Raw genomic sequence first — 21,473 nt, forward strand, 5'->3', positions numbered from 1 at the left:
CGATGACATGCATCAAACCAAGTCAGCGAGTCTCACCACCCGATCCCATTAGTCACCTTTTACGACAAGCATAGTCACCTTTTACGGCAAGCATGGGTTGCTGAAGACCTATTCTACCCATCAATTGATGGGACCAAGGTGCATAATGGTCTGTTTGGTGCAACTTGGTTTTAATGTCACTATGCACCTGGTGCAAGTTAGATCAAGTTCCCAGTGTCAAGTCCTGTGAGTGAGAGTGAGTGAGTATGGTTTTACGCTGCTTTTAGCAATATTCCAGCAATATCACGACGGGGGACACCAGAAATGGGCTTCACACATTGTACCCATGTTGGGAATCGAACCCGGGTCTTCTGCGTGTCGAGCGAACGCTTTAACCACTAGGCTACCCAACCGCCCCGTCAAGTCCTGTGGTCAGAGGCAGCCTCTGTGGTCCAGTTCGTATAGCGTTTGCCCAGAGAGCGGAAAGTCGTGAATTCGATCCCAGGCCTTGTCATACCAAAAGATGCCAAAACATGGTACTTTTTGTTACTCTGCCTGGTACGTGTATTAAGGGGCAAAAACTGGGACTGTTCAGCTCGGAGTCAGTATGTTAAACTGCGGCTTGATGCCTTTGAGGGCTAGCACTATAAATCGGCACCAGTCCGCACTAGTAAAAGCAACCAAGCACACACACACACACACATCATTATAAGTGCAACAATCTTGAAAGTGACGTTGAACCCTGTTTCACCTAACCTCACCTGTAGTCAGAAACTACTTCAACTAAGTAAAGATCTAATTATTGGAGCAACATCTGATGTATTGTTTAATAGGCATTACTTAGAAGTTGACGGATGACAAAGTAGACACAATTTATGGATCTGATGGTGTAAAAGCCACGATCAGACAGACAGACTGTAATTATGTTATTGATAGTTCCCAGCTGGGACATAAACATTTCCAACATTTTACAAAGGCCTGTGCTAATAACAGCTGTTTCTTGCTGGAAATACATAAATTCATTCAGTCATATTCCTTTTTTAATTAAGATGGATATCAAATGTTCTCTTCATTTAGATTGGATACATTCATGATACAGTAAACCACAGTTCTAACGAACTGAAAGGGACCACTATTGTTAGTTTGTTATAACTGTAGTTCGTTTTAAGCATATATACAGCAAATGGACAGGACCAAAAAACAGTTTGTTATATCCATCAGTTAGTTATAAGCAAGTTCATTATAAACATACTTTACTGTATTCTCAAATAAAAGTAACTTCAATCACAGAAATAAAAACATGCTTCATAATACTCTTGATGATATGAACTCATGGCTATCCCAGTGTATACAGACATACACAACAGACAACTTGTCAGGACAGACCGCTTGTCAGGACAGACCACTTGTCAGGACAGACCACTTGTCATGACAGACAGCTTGTCACGACAGATCGCTTGTCACAACAGCCCTCTTGTCATGACAGACCACTTGTCATGACAGACAGCTTGTCAGGACAGACCGCTTGTCAGGACAGACCACTTGTCACGACAGACCACTTGTCATGACAGACAGCTTGTCACGACAGATCGCTTGTCACAACAGCCCTCTTGTCAGGACAGACCACTTGTCATGACAGACAGCTTGTCAGGACAGACCGCTTGTCACAACAGCCCTCTTGTCACGACAGACAGCTTGTCACGACAGACGTCTTGTCATGACAGACTGCTTGTCACGACAGACCGCTTGTCATGACAGACCACTTGTCATGACAGACCACTTGTCACGACAGACCACTTGTCACGACCGACCACTTGTCACAACAGACCACTTGTCACGACAGACCACTTGTCATGACAGACCACTTGTCACGACAGACCACTTGTCACGACAGACCGCTTGTCATGACAGACAGCTTGTCACGACAGACCACTTGTCATGACAGACCACTTGTCACGACAGACCACTTGTCACGACAGACCGCTTGTCATGACAGACAGCTTGTCACGACAGACCACTTGTCACAATACACCTCTTGTCACAACAGACCTCTTGTCATAACAGACGTCTTGTCATGACAGACCGCTTGTCAGGACAGACCTCTTGTCATGACAGACTGCTTGTCAGGACAGACCCCTTATCATGACAGACCTCTTGTCACGACAGACCTCTTGTCATGACAGACCACTTGTCACAACAGACCACTTGTCACGACACCTCTTGGCAGGACAGCCACTTGTCACGACAGACGTCTTGTCATGACAAACCACTTGTCACGACAGACCGCTTGTCACGACAGACCACTTGTCATGACAGACCTCTTGTCATGACAGACCGCTTGTCACAACAGACCTCTTGTCACGACAGACCGCTTGTCACGACAGACCGCTTGTCATGACAGACAGCTTGTCACGACAGACCACTTGTCACAATACACCTCTTGTCACAACAGACCTCTTGTCACAACAGACGTCTTGTCATGACAGACCGCTTGTCAGGACAGACCTCTTGTCATGACAGACTGCTTGTCAGGACAGACCCCTTATCATGACAGACCACTTGTCATGACAGACCTCTTGTCATGACAGACCGCTTGTCACAACAGACCTCTTGTCACGACAGACCGCTTGTCACGACAGACTACTTGTCACGAGTCGCTTCGTGCAGCTTAAATGTGAATGAGGTTAAAAAAGAGAGTCACATCTCAGATTTTGTTACCTTTCAAACTCATGTAGATCTTTCACGACAAACAATAATAAACAGACTTTACACAAGAACATTTAGAGAACAAAACACAATCACAGGGTTTAATAATATTTTTGTTTGAAAATAGAAATCCTGGGTTCATCAAAATATTGATTAATTTACTGCTTCCAAAAAATGATGATCACAGTATTTTTTTGCCATTGAGTATATAGCATCAAGGAGCTGGCATATCCACGTCCCCTGTCTACAGACTGAAAAGCAACAGGACTTCATCTGCTAGGCTGTGCTTCCTTTATGTCAGGATCAGAACATTTCCTCAGACAGCTGGGAGAGAAGTTCATCACTCAAGTCTGAAAGAGAACAACAAAATGAATAAACAATATTCATAATTGTGGCCTGGTGGAATTAAAATCAGGTGTGGACATCACAAGCAGCATTTGGAATTAAGAGGTATTCTCCTATATAGATAGTATTAGAAATAAGGGTACACCTTAATCTTTAACTTTTAACATCAGGGCCAAGACCAAGCGGCCAGACACCTTGACATTCATGCTAAATTTTGAACACTGACGAATCATAGCCAACTTGTCCCAAACTAATTTCTGAAAGGTTGGTTGGTTGGTTGGTTTGTTGTTTAACGCAGCACTCAGCAATATTCCAGCTATATGACGGTGGTCTGTAAATAATCGAGTCTGGACCAGACAATCCAGTGACTAATATCATGAGCATCGATACACGCAATTGGGATCGATGACATGCATCAACCAAGTCAGCGAGCCTGACCACCCGATCCTGTTAGTCGCCTTTTACGACAAGCATAGTCACCTTTTACAGCAAGCATGGGTTGCTGAAGACCTATTCCACCCGGATCTTCACGGGTATTCTGAAAGGTAGTTTATGTAACATACATAGTTTTGTTTTACAGAAAACATGCAGTCCATTCAGGTTTGAACTAGCAGAGCTCAAGACAAGCTGCATATTTGCCTAAAATATGAATTAAATAAACTGAAATATGCAGACAAATCAAATCCTTGTGCATCAAAAGCACAAGAAAAACTATAAAAACGCTATTGAAATAAAACTAATGTGTATGTTACAACTATTAGATAAAACCATTGCTTATACTACAACTACAAAATGATTGTGTATCAGCTGATCACGAAATACACTTACCGACATTACTTTCGGTAAGGCCTGTTCTACAAACATTGCCAATGGAAATGCACATCGTGCCAAATCAATGTTCATGTTGTGTCTCAAACAGTCGCTGATTGGCAATTAAAGAAATAACGCCTTTCTTACAAAGCTAGGTTTAGCAAACAAAAATGGCTTCCTGGAGAGGGAGCTGCAAATTAGGGGTGTCACGATAATTTGAAATATCGATATATTGCTATTGATAAGCACTTAAAGTAAATAAATTGATTGTTAAATCAGTTTCCGATCAATAGTATCGATTTCAGTTAGGAATATCGATAGTTTCGATTGTATTTACCATATCAATAAAATACATATGCAATGCTGTTCAAATTTGTTTTTCTTTTGATCATGAGTGGTAGTAATTTACACATGGTAATGTGGAAGTTTCTTTTTCTTAAATTATTGGGGTAACGAAAAAACAAATCAGTCATATCTTAAACGTTACTATTTATTTGTTGTTATGGTTATCACATACAAAGGAAACTTCAGTTCCAAGGTTTAATTCAACTCTAACATCTATCTAACATGATACACTGAAAACTATCGATATTTATCGCAATAGTTGCTTGCAATATCAATAGTGATCGCAATAGTTTCTTTCAATATCCATAGTTTTCGCAATAGTGATTTCCAGACTAATAGTCACCCCTACTGCAAACAGATGCAGAGGGGTATACTACTATTCACATAGGTTTAAATGATTTACAGGGATTGTTACGACAGACCACTTATCATAACAGACCTCTTGTCATGACAGACCTCTTGTCATGACAGACCTCTTGTCATGACAGACCGCTAGTCACAACAGACCGCTTGTCACAACAGACCCCTTGTCACCCAATCAAAATCAAACACCTGGGTAAAATACCCAAATAACCAAAAGCTTATCTAGTGCTAAGAACTAGGGACTTAGAGTGGCCAAGTCTAACCCTAAACATCCGCAGTTCAGTTTCATCAGGTGCAAAGGGACCGAAAATACCATGATTGATGACGGAGAGACAGGCAGCTACCCATCACAAACACAACATACATTTATGGGAATAACCATCATCTTAGTGCTAAGATCGTTTTGTTGAAGGGGCCCCGAGTGTTTTTCTCAGATCAATATGATTTGCCACCAGCAAAACCTGCTTTCATAAAAACAGGCACAATCACTACTGCATTCACACATCTTCTGTATTGACTTTCAAATTCTAAAAAAACCCATATAAACTTATCTAAAAAAGAAAAAGTACAAAAGCATTGAACAAAGCTGAAATTGTTTTTAAATACTAACAAATGAGAATGAAATCCAAATCGATGAAACTGCTGTACACTAAGATTCATTGATTCATTTTGTAACATGTTGCAGTGTTACCATGGTTACTACAATGCATGTAACACCCTGACATTATTCATGCTAATTGTAAACATAATTGTCCCAAACACGTCTATTCATGACCTTGGTATGTATAAGCATCATAGGGCCCTACGCCCAGCCTTGTTGATCTCATCTCATCTCATCTCATCCTGTGTTCATTCAGTGATTGACATCATGAGCATCGACCCATGCAATTGGGATCCATGACATGTATCAACCAAGTCAGCGAGCCTGACCACCCGATCCTGCAAGTTGCCTCTTACGACAAGCATAGTCGCCTTTTGCGGCAGGTATGTGTTGCTGAAGACCTATTCTACCCCGGATCTTCACGGGTCATGTTCTTATGATTTTAGTTAATTTCCACCCCTGGAAACTATGCACCCATCTTTATCTCTATCACAAAAAAGCCAAGTTCATATTATGGGTTGACCATTTTTCCAGTCTTCTACCAACATTTTTATTTTCTCCCCTATCACTGTCATCATTGGTGATTAACTCCCCTATAGATTTTTTGCTTGTTCATTCATGTTCCCCCCACCCCTCCCCACTCCCCTTTTTTCAGAAAGACTTCAAGCATTCATTTCAGCCTTCGAAACATATTTTGACAAATTCTTGCTTAAAAATTTGAAACCTAAACAAAAGAACATTCTCGAATGGCAAATATATGGTCTAGATTGTATAGATTCAGTGGTGTGTGTGTGTGTGTGTGTGTGTGTGTGTGTACTTTCAAACTAGTATGTAACCAATAAACAGTTTTGTAATGAATAAACAATTGTGTACAATCAACCTGGGAAAGGGCCTCCCTACATAAAAGTATTCCTTGATGAGTAAAATACTGGAATACAGTATTTGACTACCATTGGACTTGGAATATTTGAGGATTTTTTTTCTTAAAATGGAAATAAAAACAAAACATGTGGCAAACTTGATGATGTGGGCGGTGCCTGAGAACAAAGACTATTATTTATTGTTTTATCCTAATCAATCTGTAAAACCAGAAATCAAAATAATCTGGCCTCACCTAAAAGACATAGCACTGTACAAACCAACAACTGTGAATAAACATGAAGACGCTCTGCACTCTGTGATCACAGAACAATACTCACCATCTCCCCACAGCTCATCACCACCGACAGCATCTCCACTCACAGGGCTTCCAACACCACCAAGGGAGCTAACTCCATTACAACCACCACTCTTCCTCCCTCCAACAGAAGAACTCAGAGCTGTCACAATGTTAGATGTCACAGAGCAACCTCCACTACTGGGCAACTGGGTCTTCCTAGTTGTCTGACTTGACATCACCATGGAACACGATGCCTTGTTGCCGGAGCCTGCAGTCTTACAGTTAGAAGTTACAGACCCAGCTTGTGAGAAATTCCTTTGACTGTCACAAACAGCAGCTTTTGTTCCTCTTAAATGTGGACTTGCTCCAAGGACAGGTGAAACTGCAACACTGCTACTAACATTCTTAAAACAAAATTTCCTTGTTGGAGTCATCTCATTATTTGGAGAACCAATGATGCTATTGTTAGCAGCCTGACACTGTCTTCTCACAGCAGGATCAGCTGTGTAATTCACACTACCAGTCGAGGCATATGATTGTCTAGAGGGAGTGGTCTGTCTCACTGGATTAGCTTGCAAAGGAGTTCTGAACGGTGTTGTCCCCCCTTCCATGGAATATCCACTTGACCGTTGAGGTGTCGACCAGCTGCTACTTTGCATTCTAGGAACAGTTTTGTTCAGTTCGGGCGATACCCTGGACGTGTTAGGGGTACTTGGTTGCTGCAGTGCCTGCATGTTAGCTGTGTGGATGACGTCCTTCAGACATGCCCTATATTCAAAAACCTCTTCGTTTGATCTAGTTACTCGGTGAGGATACAGGTGGACGATGTTTTTCGGGGTAATGTTCAGGTAATGTGTCCTGCATGTGGGGCTGACAACACTTATCTGAAACCGAACAAAGGACATCTTCATCATTGGATGTTATTTACTAATAAATGATAGTCCACTGGAGTATTTAGCCTTTCTATGACATGATTTTGTTGTTAAACACTGCATACAGCAATATTCCTGCTATATGATGGCAGTCTGTAAGTAATCAAGACTGGACCAGACAATCCAGTGATTGACTTCATGAGCACGCAATTGGGATACGATGACATGCATCAACAAAGTCAGTGAGTCTGACCACCCAAACCTGTTAGTCGCCTCTTACGACAAGCTTAGTTGCCTTTTACGACAAGCATGGGTTGCTGAAGACCTATTTTACCCCAGATCTTCACAGGTCTTAGCCTTTTTAAGAAAGGTGCTCTAAAATCCAAATGGCTTGATCCGACTATCCAATAGAAAAAACAAAAGGGGTTTCTGCAGGGCTCCAGGTAATGTTGTTAGCCATTGAATATTACACTCACAATATTATTCACCTACAGCACAGGTAAGGTATCAACAAGCATCACCTGTCTGAGAACCAGTGCCACGCCAGGCTGGAGATCTGCAGCAAACTCCTTGACAACTTCTCGGTGAACAGTTCCAGAGATCTTCCCTACACAAAATTGAAAACTTCATTTTAAAGCTGATGATAAAATACTCTTTGGATTTCATCACAAAGGGGGAAGTTGCATGGTACTATTTGGGTCTGTCACCAGGCCATGTTGAAAGAGCTTATCCAACTGAAGCTTGCTTACATTAACGCCGTAAAGTTAAATCAACATCAAGATATTAGTAAAATCTAAATATTTTTTACATTTGTATACTTATCCTGCATTACTCCGTATTGCATTTACTGCTGTCTTTGACAGAGTGACGAACTGTGTGAGATCCAGCTGCTGAAGAAAGTTGTCCCAACCAGCTCAGGAGGCAGCGCCCTCTCACAGTCGGCACGTGACCCGGAAGTCATGACGTCACACAAAAACACATAACTGCTTTAAACATAACATCTGAAACTTCGTGGGGAGGTAGCGTAGCGAAAGGGAGGGCACTTAGACTTCGTAATGCAGGATAAGTATACAAATGTAAAAAATATTTAGATTTTACTAAATTTTTTAACTTATCCTGCATTACTCCGTATTGCATCTTTATCAGACGGCATGGCCGGTGGGCATACCTGCAGATGTGAACCATATTAAACCCTCGTCAAGGTCCGATGAATCCGCACCGCATACAAGTGATGACCGGAACATCTACGACCATTCCTGTCTTCAGGAAACAAGAGTCGATGCAAAAACGAAACGCTCGAATAGGTAACCGAAATACAATGAGGCGTGTTGCCAAAATATATAACTTACCGAAGAGCGAAAGCGAAACGCAGTAGAGCCCTCTAATCTGAGGCGATAAACACCAGAGAGTTCGACGGGCCCCGCTCGGGGAATCGAAGAATCAGCGGCGACCAATCCCAAGAGCGAATGCGAAACGCAGGATAGCCCTCTAGGCTGGAGGCAAGGAACACCGGTGAGGTCGACGGGCACCGCTCAGGTATCAGAGAAGCAGCGGCGTTGGCGTCGGCGCCGGCGCCGGTGTCCACATCTACTACCATTCCTGTCGTCAGGAAACGAGAGTTGATGCAAAAAGTAAAACCCGGATAGGTGACAGCAATAGAATGAGTCGGGTAACCCAAAACTAAAACTGACCTAAGAGCGAATGCGGAACGCAAGAGATCCGTCTCGTCTTGGGTGATAAACACCAGAGAGGTCGACGGGCCCCGCTCAGGGTATCGGAGAATCAGTGGCGTCGGAGATAGATGACCTGTTGGGCTACAACCAGGGACCAAAACTGTGAACGCCGGCGACAACTTTCAAGGCTACATCACGGAAGTAGTGGTTGGTGAAGGCGGTGTCCGATCGCCACGAACAGGCTTCCCTGAACGACTGGATGGAACAGTATACCGTGAAGAACCAGTGTAAATACGATCGCCCTGATCTCATTTTATTTCAGGTGATAGCCTTTGGGGGGAGGGTCCAATCCGGCGGCTCATAAGCTTTAAGGATGACCGTCCGGAGCCACAGGGAAAAGTATTCCGGCTGACCAACGACTGCGACGAAGGGGAGACCGGCAGAAAAAGGTGTTTCCTAGACTTGCGGCAGTCTTTAGATCGTAGAATAACCTTCAGTGCCCTTACTGGGCATAATGACGCTCATCCTCATCCTCGGCACCCACACTGGACGAGGGGGGAGGGGACAAGGAATGATCTATCAGGCTGTCCTGGGAGTTGAGTCTTTACGCTGACGTCCCAGTGCGGTCCATGATGAACGGCGTACTGGGTACCGCATTCGAACCGGGCACGGGAGACGTCGAGGGCGTGCTGTACATGGACTCGAGCGGCAGTAGTCAAAACCAGTAGAAACACCCGTCTTCTACTTAAGGTCGTAGAAGGAAGACGAGGGGAGTGGTTCGAAGGGCGTTGAAGACCACATTCAGATCCAACGCAGGCGGTCCGAACTTGGCCTTCAGGTCTTCAAGACTGAACGAGCGCAGCCAGGCCCGTAGGTCGGGAATTTTCGTCTTTCTCCGATCGTCCGGGATGGCCAGAACGGAGTAGATGGCGACCAGGTGTGTGGGGGTGGTAAGCCCTTCAACCGACGGGTGCTACGCAAGTACAGAAGGAACTGATCCAGGATCTGCGGTGACGCTGTCATCGGATCCTGGTGTTTGTCAGAACAAAATGCCTGGAACAAGCATCATTTATCAGCATACAGTCCCCCTGTAGATGGACGGTGGGCTGAAGCAATAGCCTTGGTCGCTCTAGCCGAATAGCCCTTGGCTTTCTGCAGGTGTGTCAGGCGTGCAGACGATAACATGCGGGTATGAGGGTGTGGCAACAGATCGTGTGGATGGAGCAGAAGGTTGGACCACACCGGAAGTTCCAGGGGTTGTCTCTGGGTATGTTTCGGAGGTCGATAACCCAACTTCTGGCTGACCAATAAGGCGAGACCAAAGTCAATGGCAGGGGTCGAGTGGCCTGGATCTCTGAAGAACCATGGGAGGGAGAACCGGAGTCGGAAAAGCGTACACGCGTAATCCTTCTCAGGAACGATGGAAGGCTTCGACTGCCACAGCGGTCGTATCCGGCACAGGTGGAATGGAAGACGACAGCTGGCCACATTCAGATATGAGGCAAACAGATCTAGGGTTGGGGTGTCGACCGTTTGACATATTCTGGCCCGAGGCGCCGGAGAGCGTGAGGCGTCGGAGAGCTTGAGGCGCCTGGAACGCCGAAGATGGTGATTCTCGGGGGCGATGGTCGAGTTTGTAGCGCCGGGAGAGGGGCGAGTACTCTGGGTCCGCAAACACCACACTACGGTGACGTCGTCAGTGGACACGATCAACAGGGCGTGACCGAGAAAGCACTGTCAGCAAGCGACGTCCTGGATAAGCCTTTATCTCGAGGCTGTTGCTGTGCCAATGGTGTTGATCTCTGGATCACAGGTGGTCACAATGTGGGCTGGTGTGGGCCACTAGCCACTGACAAGGTGGCAGGGGAGGTAGTCAGCAACAGGGGTCTGCGATTGCGTACCGTCGGTACGATTCGGAAAAAGGTGTGATCGCCTGCGAGCCAACCTCAAGTAGACGAAGTAAACCAGCTTCACAATCGACCGCCGGGGCATCGACGTAACCGGGTAGTAGGAAGTCGAGGCAATATGGCCATTGCACGAAGTAATTAGATCGTTTTCATCCCTGAAGCGGCGTATAAGTACTCCTGTTCTTATATCGAGGTGACGATGAAGGACGACAACACGATACGAGGCAGGTATGCAACAGGGGTCAGTGGGACGGCCGAGGGACTTTAAGTATCAAATCGACACTGTGTCCGGTAGTCAAGGCGGAAGATAGGAAGGTGTCGTAGTCGAAAAGATCAAACCGGACGAAGGAAGGCGATCTTTTCCATCCCTTGAACGCCTATAGGCGCTATCGTTCTTACAGCGAAGGGTTGATGAAACAAGGTTCCTCGTGACAGCCGTGTTGGTAGAGGAGGTCTATTGTTTCCAACATCCGTGCATGGATGGACTGCGACAGGCGCCTGGTTGAGTGGTAGCACCAAGCGTACAGGTAGACATGGAAACCAATCTGTAGAAATACATGGCACCCCTTGCCATGGTAAGTTGACCTAATTCCGGTCGGAGTTGTTGACAGTCCGAGTACTTGACACGTGACATGTAAATCACACTGCGCAGTAGCCGAGAAAACCGCCTTGGAGTCGGAACCCCATGGGCGTCGTGGAAAACCCGGTGAGCGCCGAGGAAGAGTCTCTTTCAGGAACGCTGGCACTAGGGTAGGGTAGAACAGCGTTGGTGTCGTCGATGTCGACGAAGTAAACTCTTTGTAAGTGGATGTCGTCGTCGAATCTGATACAGACGCTGTTCACATGACGCTCTGTTTCGATGGAAACCCGCAGGTCATCTCTCCGGAATCATAGCGCTTTAAACGACGGGATTATGGATAACGTCTCAGTGGGCAAGTTGAATCAGACCAACTGTCTATTGGTTGAAAAGATTCCACCCAGGAACGAAGTAGAACGATAGTCACGATCCCGAAGACCGACGGGAGAGTAGCGACAGGAGCGGCGACAGTTGTTTCACCATGCTTCTCCGTGTGACGAGTTATGAGACGGCAGCAAGAGAAGAGGGCAGCAAGAGAAGAGGGCAGTGGCGCCGGGGAGGCGATTGCCGATGGTGCCCCTTAAGCCGCAGTAGAAGATCGGATAGTCGGCTCGTTGATCTGAGCTTGATAAAGCTTGTTGATCTGGGCGCCGGAGGTCATCTTAGGCGCCGGATATATCATAGGCGCTTCTTCCGTAACTCTTGAGGCGCCGGAGTAGTCAGAGGCGCCAGAGACATTAGAGGCGTCGAAGATCATGAGATCAAAGACCTTAGAGGCGCCGGGAGCGCCGAAGACATCAGAGGATGCGGAGGCGCCGGAGCGCGGAGACATCAGAGGCGCCGGGAATGCACGAGGCGCCGAGACATCAGAGGCGCCGGAGGCGCCAGAGGTGCCGAGAGCGCCGGGACATCAGAGGCGCCGGAGGCGCCGGGAGCGCACGGGGCGCCGAGACATCGGAGGCGCCGGGAGCGCCGGAGGCGCCGAGACATCAGAGGCGCCGGAGGCGCCGGGAGCGCACGAGGCGCCGAGACATCAGAGGCGCCGGGAGCGCCGGGAGCGCCGAGACATCGGAGGCGCCGGGAGCGCACGAGGCGCCGAGACATCGGAGGCGCCGGGAGCGCCGGGAGCGCCGAGACATCGGAGGCGCCGGGAGCGCACGAGGCGCCGAGACATCAGAGGCGCCGGGAGCGCACGAGGCGCCGAGACATCGGAGGCGCCGGAGGCGCCAGAGGCGCCGGGAGCGCCGAGACATCGGAGGCGCCGGGAGCGCACGAGGCGCCGAGACATCAGAGGCGCCGGGAGCGCACGAGGCGCCGAGACATCGGAGGCGCCGGGAGCGCCGGGAGCGCCGGGAGCGCCGGGAGCGCAGGGACATCAGAGGCGCCGGAGGCGCCGGGGGCGCCGGAGACATCAGCGTTGATGTGGTGGTGTTGGAGACCGTGAACGGTCGTATGTCGTGCCAGGGGAGGCAGACTCTACGTTGGGAGCGCTGGAGCCGCCGGTGGAGTAGGAGACCGTGAACGGTCGTATGTCGTGCCATGGGAGGCAGACTCTACGTTGGGAGCCGCCGTTGGTGCTGGGAGCACTGCGAAGCTCCGCTGAGCGCTGCTGCCGTCAACGTAGGTGGGGGTCGACGAGCACGTTGAGCGAGGTGTGTCCTGGATACTCGCATGAGCTGAAGGATCACAGCGACGAATGACTGCAACATCGGCACTGCCTTGTGAAAGTACAGGGCTTCGTACAATCACGGCAGAAAGGGGCGGCCCCGACCAGATTTGTTCCCGCGGCAACAAGTGCAGGGAGGCAGAAAATCTGGAATTTAAGCAAAACATAACTATGTGGCAAAGCCACAAAGTGCGGGAAGCATAATGTGATTCAGAAACTTTGTATTTCAATGAAGTTTATGAGATCAAACAATGACGCTAAAAGGTAGCGAAAAAGCATAGCTTTAAGCAAACACATAACCATGTGGCCAATCACAAAGTATGGGAAGCATAATGTGATTCAGAAACTTTGTATTTCAATGAAGTTTATGAGATCAAACAATGACGCTAAAAGGTAGCGAAAAAGCATAGCTTTAAGCAAACACATAACCATCTGCAAACACGTAACCATGTGGCAAAACCAGAGTACGGGAGACATAATGTAACTCAAAAACTTCGTATTATATTGAAGTTTATGAGAAGAAACAATTACGCTGAGAGGTAGCGAAAAGGCAAGGCTTTAAGCACACCAAAACAACATACATAAATGTAATGTATTACCCAAGCCAAAGAGAGAATTCAAAACGCATAACACGACATTACGTGGCCACGTGGTGAATGGCCAAAATGGCGGGAAAGAAAACAAAATGGCGGGAACAACATTGCGCCCGTAAATTACTGTGACGTGAGCCACAGACGAGCGATAAACGTTACAATTTACGAATGGGAAGACCCTAAGGTCATGGCCCATAACAGGTAACAATGTAGCAGCATATAATGAATGTAGAAACACGCAAAACATAAAAAACAAATAATAAGCTTTAATTTCCACAAGGGATACACAGTACGTCCGTCCGTGGAGGTGACAAAGCAGTTATGTGTTTTTGTGTGACGTCATGACTTCCGGGTCACGTGCCGACTGTGAGAGGGCGCTGCCTCCTGAGCTGGTTGGGACAACTTTCTTCAGCAGCTGGATCTCACACAGTTCGTCACTCTGTCAAAGACAGCAGTAAATGCAATACGGAGTAATGCAGGATAAGTTAAAAAATTGTAGATATTTGAACACAAAATGCCATTTAGAAAGTGGTCAAATGTAACAAATGTTATATTTGAGATAACACTGTCTTGGTAAAGTACAGATTCTCGTCCGGTATTCGAATCCACAACCGCCAGAGTGAGGCACCTAATTGCCAGCACACAAAGTCAGCGATCTATCCCACTCAGCCATCCAGGCTTCCACAAAATTGAAAGTCATAATACTGGTAGCCTAGATCACGTGCTTTGTGTACCCCTCTGTAGATATTTGTTTCCAAGAAGCTTATCAGTGACTTTCTAGCAAAAACAGTATAATGTGTTCATATACAACAACACAAATACTATTTAATAGACTGACAATTCATCTCAGTTTCTTGAACATGGTCAACGTTTGCAAATTACTTGACGTTATCTTTCTCAAAACCCAACTGTATATACTCCCAGCACTGTGGAGAGATGTCTGGGACAGTGTACACCTGAATCACAGCTTGCATCTGTATTTATTTTCCAAATTACAAATTCAATATTTAAGGCCTCATGAAACATATACAAACACTATACTATGTAGTACAAGCTAGGGGTGAAACGACACAGCAAGGTCACGATATGATATGTATCACGATACATAGGTCACGGTACGATATGTATCGTGATACGTATTTTACATCAAATCGCATGGCAATGTCTTGACTATAAATATTCCAGAGCAGGTTCATAAGGAAAAGCTAGCTGTACACACATGGTTATTTCAGCAGTGAACTTGAAATGCTAACTACAACACATTTTGCTATATCTGACTGACAAAAACGAGTAGTTAGTAATTAATTTCAGCAAGTGTATTGTCTTGCACCGCTCCACCAATGTATCGTTTTTGAAGCCAGTATCCCAACAGTACATGCAATGGCATCTTCACATAATGGAAACCTGGTTCCAGCACCTGCATGCAGATGGCGTCTTCCTCACCTGTCCTGTCTTTGAGAGTGACGCTGGCATCAAGACCCTGGATGTCGACACTCTCTAGAACTGCAAACATCAGAGCCACCTTGCCTTCAGGGAGCAACTTCTTGGCAGCCTAGATCATAAGCAAAATATGGGCAGGGCACCCTCGAAAATAGGTTTCACACATTGCACCCATGTGGAGAATCGAACCAGGTCTTCGGCGTGACGTGCAAATGCTTTAACCACTAGGCTACTAGTGATGGGACGATACACTGATACATCAGTGGATCGCGATATTTGACTTAGCACATTAAGTAAAAAATATCAGTTCAAACCTTAAATGTTTACTTTAATGGCTGTTACACCAAGCAGTCATTAGTAGTGAAAAAGTAAATATTTTCACCCATTGTGCAATACTTGACGCTGCCAACTGTAAGCCGTCAGTGTGCCAGGTATTTGGCCATCCTTTCTATGAAAAAGATGGCTTATGCACCACAGATAAGAGCACATACAAGTATCGTGATACGTATCGGATTGTCAACAGGGTATCGAGATACGTATCGGATCGTCAACAGGGTATCGAGATACGTATCGGATCGTCAACAGGGTATCGAGATACGTATCGGATCGTCAACAGGGTATCGAGATACGTATCGGATCGCACAGTTGGTGTATCATCCCAGCCCTAAAGGCTACCCTACCGCCCACACACACAAAATGTATTCGTTCTTGATTATTCTTTCGTTGCTGCTATTCTTTTCACAGTATCTGCATATGCCTGTGAAGATTCAGGGTGGATTAGGTCTTCAGCAACCCATGCTTGCCGCAAGAAGTGACTATGCTTGCCGAGAGAGGCGACAAACAGGATCAGGTGGTCACGTTCCCTGACTTGGTTGATGCATGTCATCATATCCCAATTGCATGGATTACATAGATGTCTTTGATACAATACCTGAGAGAAATAGTACCAAATTTAGTTCTGCCCAACTGACACCTCTGAGTTTATGCAAACCAGTTGAAAATGTAAAAATGCAAACATGTTTAGGGGTGTCCTCTGAAATTTAAGTTTGTCACAAGAATACTTGCGATCCATTTTCGAACTCAGTTAATGTCATGTCAACTAAAGCGAGATAACAAGCAGTTATAAGTTGAGCCGCTTCCTCTTCAATGTTATTGATAATTCCCCTTCTAAATTTCTGAATCACCAGGTCGAGTTTGCGTATCACACTGTTGCACTGTAAATTAACATGTTCAAACTTCATAGTTTTATTTGCCTTGTGTTTGTCTATTTGAGTTGTATGAAATTACATATGTCATCAGTTTATAGGTAAACATCATATCAAGGTACTAAATAAGAACACATTTACAAAGGTGCCCTTCATGGATCAGGAACTAATATTAATCATTTGATTACAATTTTAACTTTGCCATAGGCACTCTTATACAGACACAGAGTTTTAAACACATACTGCCATAACAGTAGTGTGGGTGGGTGGGTGGGTGAGTGAGTGAGTGAGTTTTTAAGCCGCTTTTAGCAATATTCCAGCGAACGACAACTTTTCTCAACTGAATTCCAGGTCCATGATTGGCTACTCCAGTGAATGAGTGAGTGAGTGAGTTTTTACGCAGCTTTTAGCAATATTCCAGCAAATGATGAGCAAACGCTCTAACCACTAGACTACCCCGCCGCCCTGTAAGGCATTAAAAACATGAAGATGATCTCTACATGATCACCATGATCAAACCAGTTAACATGACAGACTGCATCGTTGTCATTACCTTCTGTAGGCTGGATGCAATGGAGTACTTGTTGAGGATTTCCTGAGACTCCTGGTGTAGGTCGTCCACCAGAGAGCTCCAGGGCTGGTCACTGAACACATCGTCTGTAGACTGGGAGGACAGGATCACTCCATCATCCTGCAACATCATCTACAGAGTGAGTGTTGGCTTCAAACACTCGGAACAGTATTTCACTTACTTAAAACTTCAGTTTGGAGGAAAGAGTATTTCACCTACTGTATTCGACGTAATAAGCGCCCCGCTCTAATAAGCGCCCACGGCGATATTTTCCAATATATTGGCTAATGAACAATCCCAATTTCAGATTGATCAATGTACACAAATCGTGTGCATTAATTTGTGTATAATACGCACTCGTGTGTTATATGCACCCTTAATTACGGACAATTAAATTCTGGAAAAATATATCTGTCGTGTATAATACGCACAGACATTTTTTGGGGTATCATTTCAGGCTGTCAGCAGAAACCATAAAATTTACGATCTTTCGACTCTTTCACCCAAATTATATTATAATAAGAGCCCCCTATTTCAATTTTCGAGAGTGCCCTGGTCACTGACACAGATGACTGGTTTTCAAGATCTGCTCCGGAAAGGAGCACTACCGCCATTTTCAAGCCAAAGTCGTTGCAATGGAAACTAAATTTTTTTTCAAAAATCCCAAACTATCAAAATGCACCAGTTCACCACTGGAACTAACTATGTGCAAAGATTACTTAATATATCTCTCATGAATATTGAGTTCTGCTCTGGAAACATGACAGACGGACAAACAGCACCCATTCCTACTTCCCCTTTCCACTTTGTGGCGGGGGATAATATAGTGATATTACTTTGGGATCAACCATTTATCATTCTTAGTGGGATATTTATTTGAAACAGATATTTTTTTCAGTCAGAGCGTCATCAAATACCATATCTCAGTCTGAAAGAATGACCTGCAACACATTATCATGATTATGATTATGATTCAGTGCATCTGGCATGTCCAGCAAATTTTGTTATTAAACTTTTTCTCTGAATTGTTTTTAACAGGTTATGTTTTTAAAATGTCCCAAGACCCCATGCAACAGAATACCAAATGCTCGGTTCCTTATGGTAACTTACCCTTGACTCTGTGGGATTCTGCCTGGAGACGCCAGTGAGGACCACATTGGCAATACTCTGTCCTGGACTCTGAAACAGGTCAACATGGTTAACAGCGATAGCAACTAACATTGTTAGTCCACTAGTCCTTATAATGATAACATTATCCTATAGCAAAACCATTAAAAATGGTAAATGTCTACTAGTCCTTATGACACCTTAACTATTGGGCAATTTGGCAAGGACTATAGAACTAGTTCCAATTTCTATCGCTGGTCAAATGCCCATTATAAACACCAATGTTCCAGTACACTATATAAACTATGAGTCTAGTACATTAAACAATCAGTGTGACCGAGTAAAAAATTAACATTACATAAGAAATAGGCGAAGGAACTTTCTCAAATGACTGTGCATCTTTTGTGAAATCCTCCCTTGGCCATTAAAGGAAATCCGCAATATGCTCAATAGTCTGTTAACATGGTAAATAACCAAGTCTGGGCCAGGCCAGACATAGACGGGGTGAGATTAGATGATGTTTAACGTCATGCTCAAGATTATTGCACATATACACATGATGTTACGCTTTCTGGGCAGATTTTCTAGCCACAAGACGTGGGGAGAGAAGGAATCTTCTTGAGGCAAGGGAGTTAACTGACCATAAAAGTCCAATTTCCACCCATGCCGAACTAGGCTGGAATTATGGGCTAACTAGTCTATGCATAATCCAATCATAATCGTGTATCGAAATGGACATCCGGTTCGTAAAATGTCATGCAGATTTCGGTCAAATGCAGGATTTGCAAAGCATGTGTACCTTCAATTTTGCGTCAACAGATATTTTCCAAATCTTTTCATGTCTTTAATCAAGGTGCTCATGTGATTTGATGCACTATGCGAAGTAAGACCCATCTTATTTCAATATACATGTTGATTATCGATCAGATCATCTTCACTGGGTGCCGACATTATGTTTGAAGCAAATGTAAGTGATATGAGAGGTGGAATGTGATTGGTCAATGGGAGGGACATAGAAGGGACATAACTTGTAATAGCCACTGGTTGCGCTATGATCGAGCCCAGAATTTCCAGCCTAGTTTGGCAAGGGTGAAAACTGGACTTTTACAGTCAGTTAACTCCCTTGTCTCAGGAAGATGTACAGGAGGACTTACCAGCTTTGGCAACAAGCCAGCAGGCCCGGGGAACTTTCTTTTGTGTCGCTGCTTGGGTGTTGTAGTTTCACTCCTGTTCTTTCTCACTGGCTCAACATGATGATCTCCTTGCTGTGATACATGATTAGAAAGGTAGGCCGAACTTGTCAAACTGTCATTCCTAACAACAGCTATTCCTTGATCAGACACTGCTTGTTGTGAGATGATGCCAGACCTTGTTTCAAGCAGGGCATTTCTATTGAGCACTTTGTTCATTACATTCAAACTGTGTTCTTTGCTTGATGTATTATTACTGTTACAGTCAGTCCTGTATGTGCCGTTGACACCGTAACACAGCCCTCGATTGTCAATATCGGATTGAGCATTGCGCATTGAGCTTTGTGATTGCTCCTGAATTGACCTTGACATGAAATGGTTGTCATTTTCTGTTAAAGCGTTAATTCTCAGTCTCTTACTTGAAGTTGAACAAGGTTCTGGACGCAATACATCTATGTCACATTCAAGCTGTCGCTTCTGTCCCTGGCCTGTTACTGTTGTAAGATTAGTCACAGTAGCACATACCTCTGCTGTACTCGTGTTTGTGATGTCCTCTATAGGAAGATTCTGAAAATATTGATACACACTAGGGATCTACCATTATATTACAAAACTGTTTGTCTAACATGCTTGTTTGTTTGCTGATTAACACCGCATTAATGGATACCTCATTCAGACACAATATACCTCACTCCTGCTGAAGGGGTTGTCGTCGACACAGGTAATACAGAAACATACCCCAGGTATGTTTCTGGGCTTCTGTATACAGAAATGTCCCCTAGTCAAGATGAGAATACAGAAACGTACCTGGTACCCTAAACGCGGATGAGTCCATATTCCCCAACCCGAACCCGAAACCAAAACCAGTTCATGTTGTAGTTACTGTTTGCCTGATTACGAGTTAATGCGTGCTACTTCTACACGATCTCTTGCCAACAGCTCCCTACCCTTGCGTAACATTCTTGCCTTAAATGCATTCAACTTCAGAAGATAATCTAAAAGTTCTTCCTGTCGAACGCATAGTGCCATGTTGAATTTAACCGTGGTTTGGCATACAGGAAGTGACGAATACCTTAAGAACCGGTTGCGCGCATTGCTCCCTGTGGCGGAATGGACTCATCCTAGGGGATGTTTCTGTATTTTGACTTTGGCTAGGGTACATTTCTGTAGTACCTGTGCTGACAATGACCCCTTCAGCCTTACTCCTAGCCGAGAGACGCGATTGGGTGCTACAGTCAAGACGTGACCCTACATGTAGAGATGGGGTCCAACGTGGCGATCGGCTAAGTTGCCTCCAGTATATCACTAACGTCAGTAATCACACGGTGTGGTCGATAGGATGGACAGCATTCAATGCCACGAAGTCCCGACACACAACTAATCATAGCATGCTTATTACCTGTGTTCGAAATACCTGCCTACCCGACCGTCCGAGACGGGTTGATTTCAAATCGGGCTGCCAGATTTTCAAATCCCCCTGCCCCACGGTCGGGTTATATTTCATATGTAAAAATAATCTAAATATTTCCCGATGATAAGCATTATTTACATGATGTATTCTAGGATATTAAATACAAATCTGACCTAAAAAGTATTTGCTATTTCTTTTCTTGCACTACTTCACGTTCAATGAATTCGATTTTAAGTTTTATTTAAATTATCCCGAGAAACATATGATTATAGTGGGCAGGCAGGTTTTGGTCAGGGCTGGCAAGTATTTCAGCTAGCCAGTCCTGTGGTCTGGCTGAAAATTTTGGGAGTTTCATACCCTGATATTACTAATAAGAAGGTCTTGGCTATTTATTGGCAAAGAGTAAGCTAGGCCTATTGAATGTAGGGGGAAAATACATCAGCTGATTAACGATAAGCATTTACGCAGCGTGTGTATTTCATGAGAAAATATTTCATGGTTATATCTTAGGCTACTACAGATCAAGTCTGAAAAGATATATCGATCATAATAGCATTATCGGTGCTATTTTGCTCAGTTTGCGAGTTGTTTTGGGGCAACTTCTCGGATACCGAGACACTCACAGTGTGACAAAAACCTACCTCCCAAAAGTTGTCATCGTCGTCAGGTATCTCAAACATCTTCTTTCTATCATTTCAGAGTGAGGAGTTGTGATAACACAAACATGTAGCAGCTGTCTACAACGGTTTTGGCCAATATCAAACCGACTACGCTCACTGACATTGATTTAGCCCTTTCGTAAACCCGCCATGAAGGATCAACACTGTGCACTACGTCATCACTTATTGTGGTCTTTCTGCTTATAGCTGAAGTAGCCGTAAAATACTTCTACTTCAGCTATTAGGCTCAGTGCATGTTGTCAGATTTCAGTTTTTTCAGAGCTGCTGTATTTT

General features: G+C 44.8%; 1 protein-coding gene across 1 annotated transcript; it reads right to left on the bottom strand.

Annotated features, from left to right (window-relative positions):
* Positions 1 to 2,981: 2,981 nt before the first annotated feature.
* Positions 2,982 to 21,205, bottom strand: LOC139446777 (uncharacterized). Its single transcript, XM_071228100.1, has 8 exons — positions 21,162 to 21,205; positions 19,074 to 19,676; positions 17,923 to 17,991; positions 16,795 to 16,932; positions 15,040 to 15,148; positions 7,702 to 7,787; positions 6,349 to 7,192; positions 2,982 to 3,035 (listed from the first exon to the last, which is right to left on the bottom strand). Exons 1-8 carry the CDS (start codon positions 21,198 to 21,200, stop codon positions 2,989 to 2,991), a joined length of 1,935 nt encoding a protein of 644 aa, XP_071084201.1. The 5' UTR covers positions 21,201 to 21,205; the 3' UTR covers positions 2,982 to 2,988.
* Between the last annotated feature and the right edge of the window lie 268 nt (positions 21,206 to 21,473).

Source organism: Haliotis cracherodii, unplaced genomic scaffold (genome assembly GCF_022045235.1).
Source record: "Haliotis cracherodii isolate W230 unplaced genomic scaffold, xgHalCrac1.p SCAF_6, whole genome shotgun sequence".
NCBI classification, from domain to species: domain Eukaryota; kingdom Metazoa; phylum Mollusca; class Gastropoda; order Lepetellida; family Haliotidae; genus Haliotis; species Haliotis cracherodii.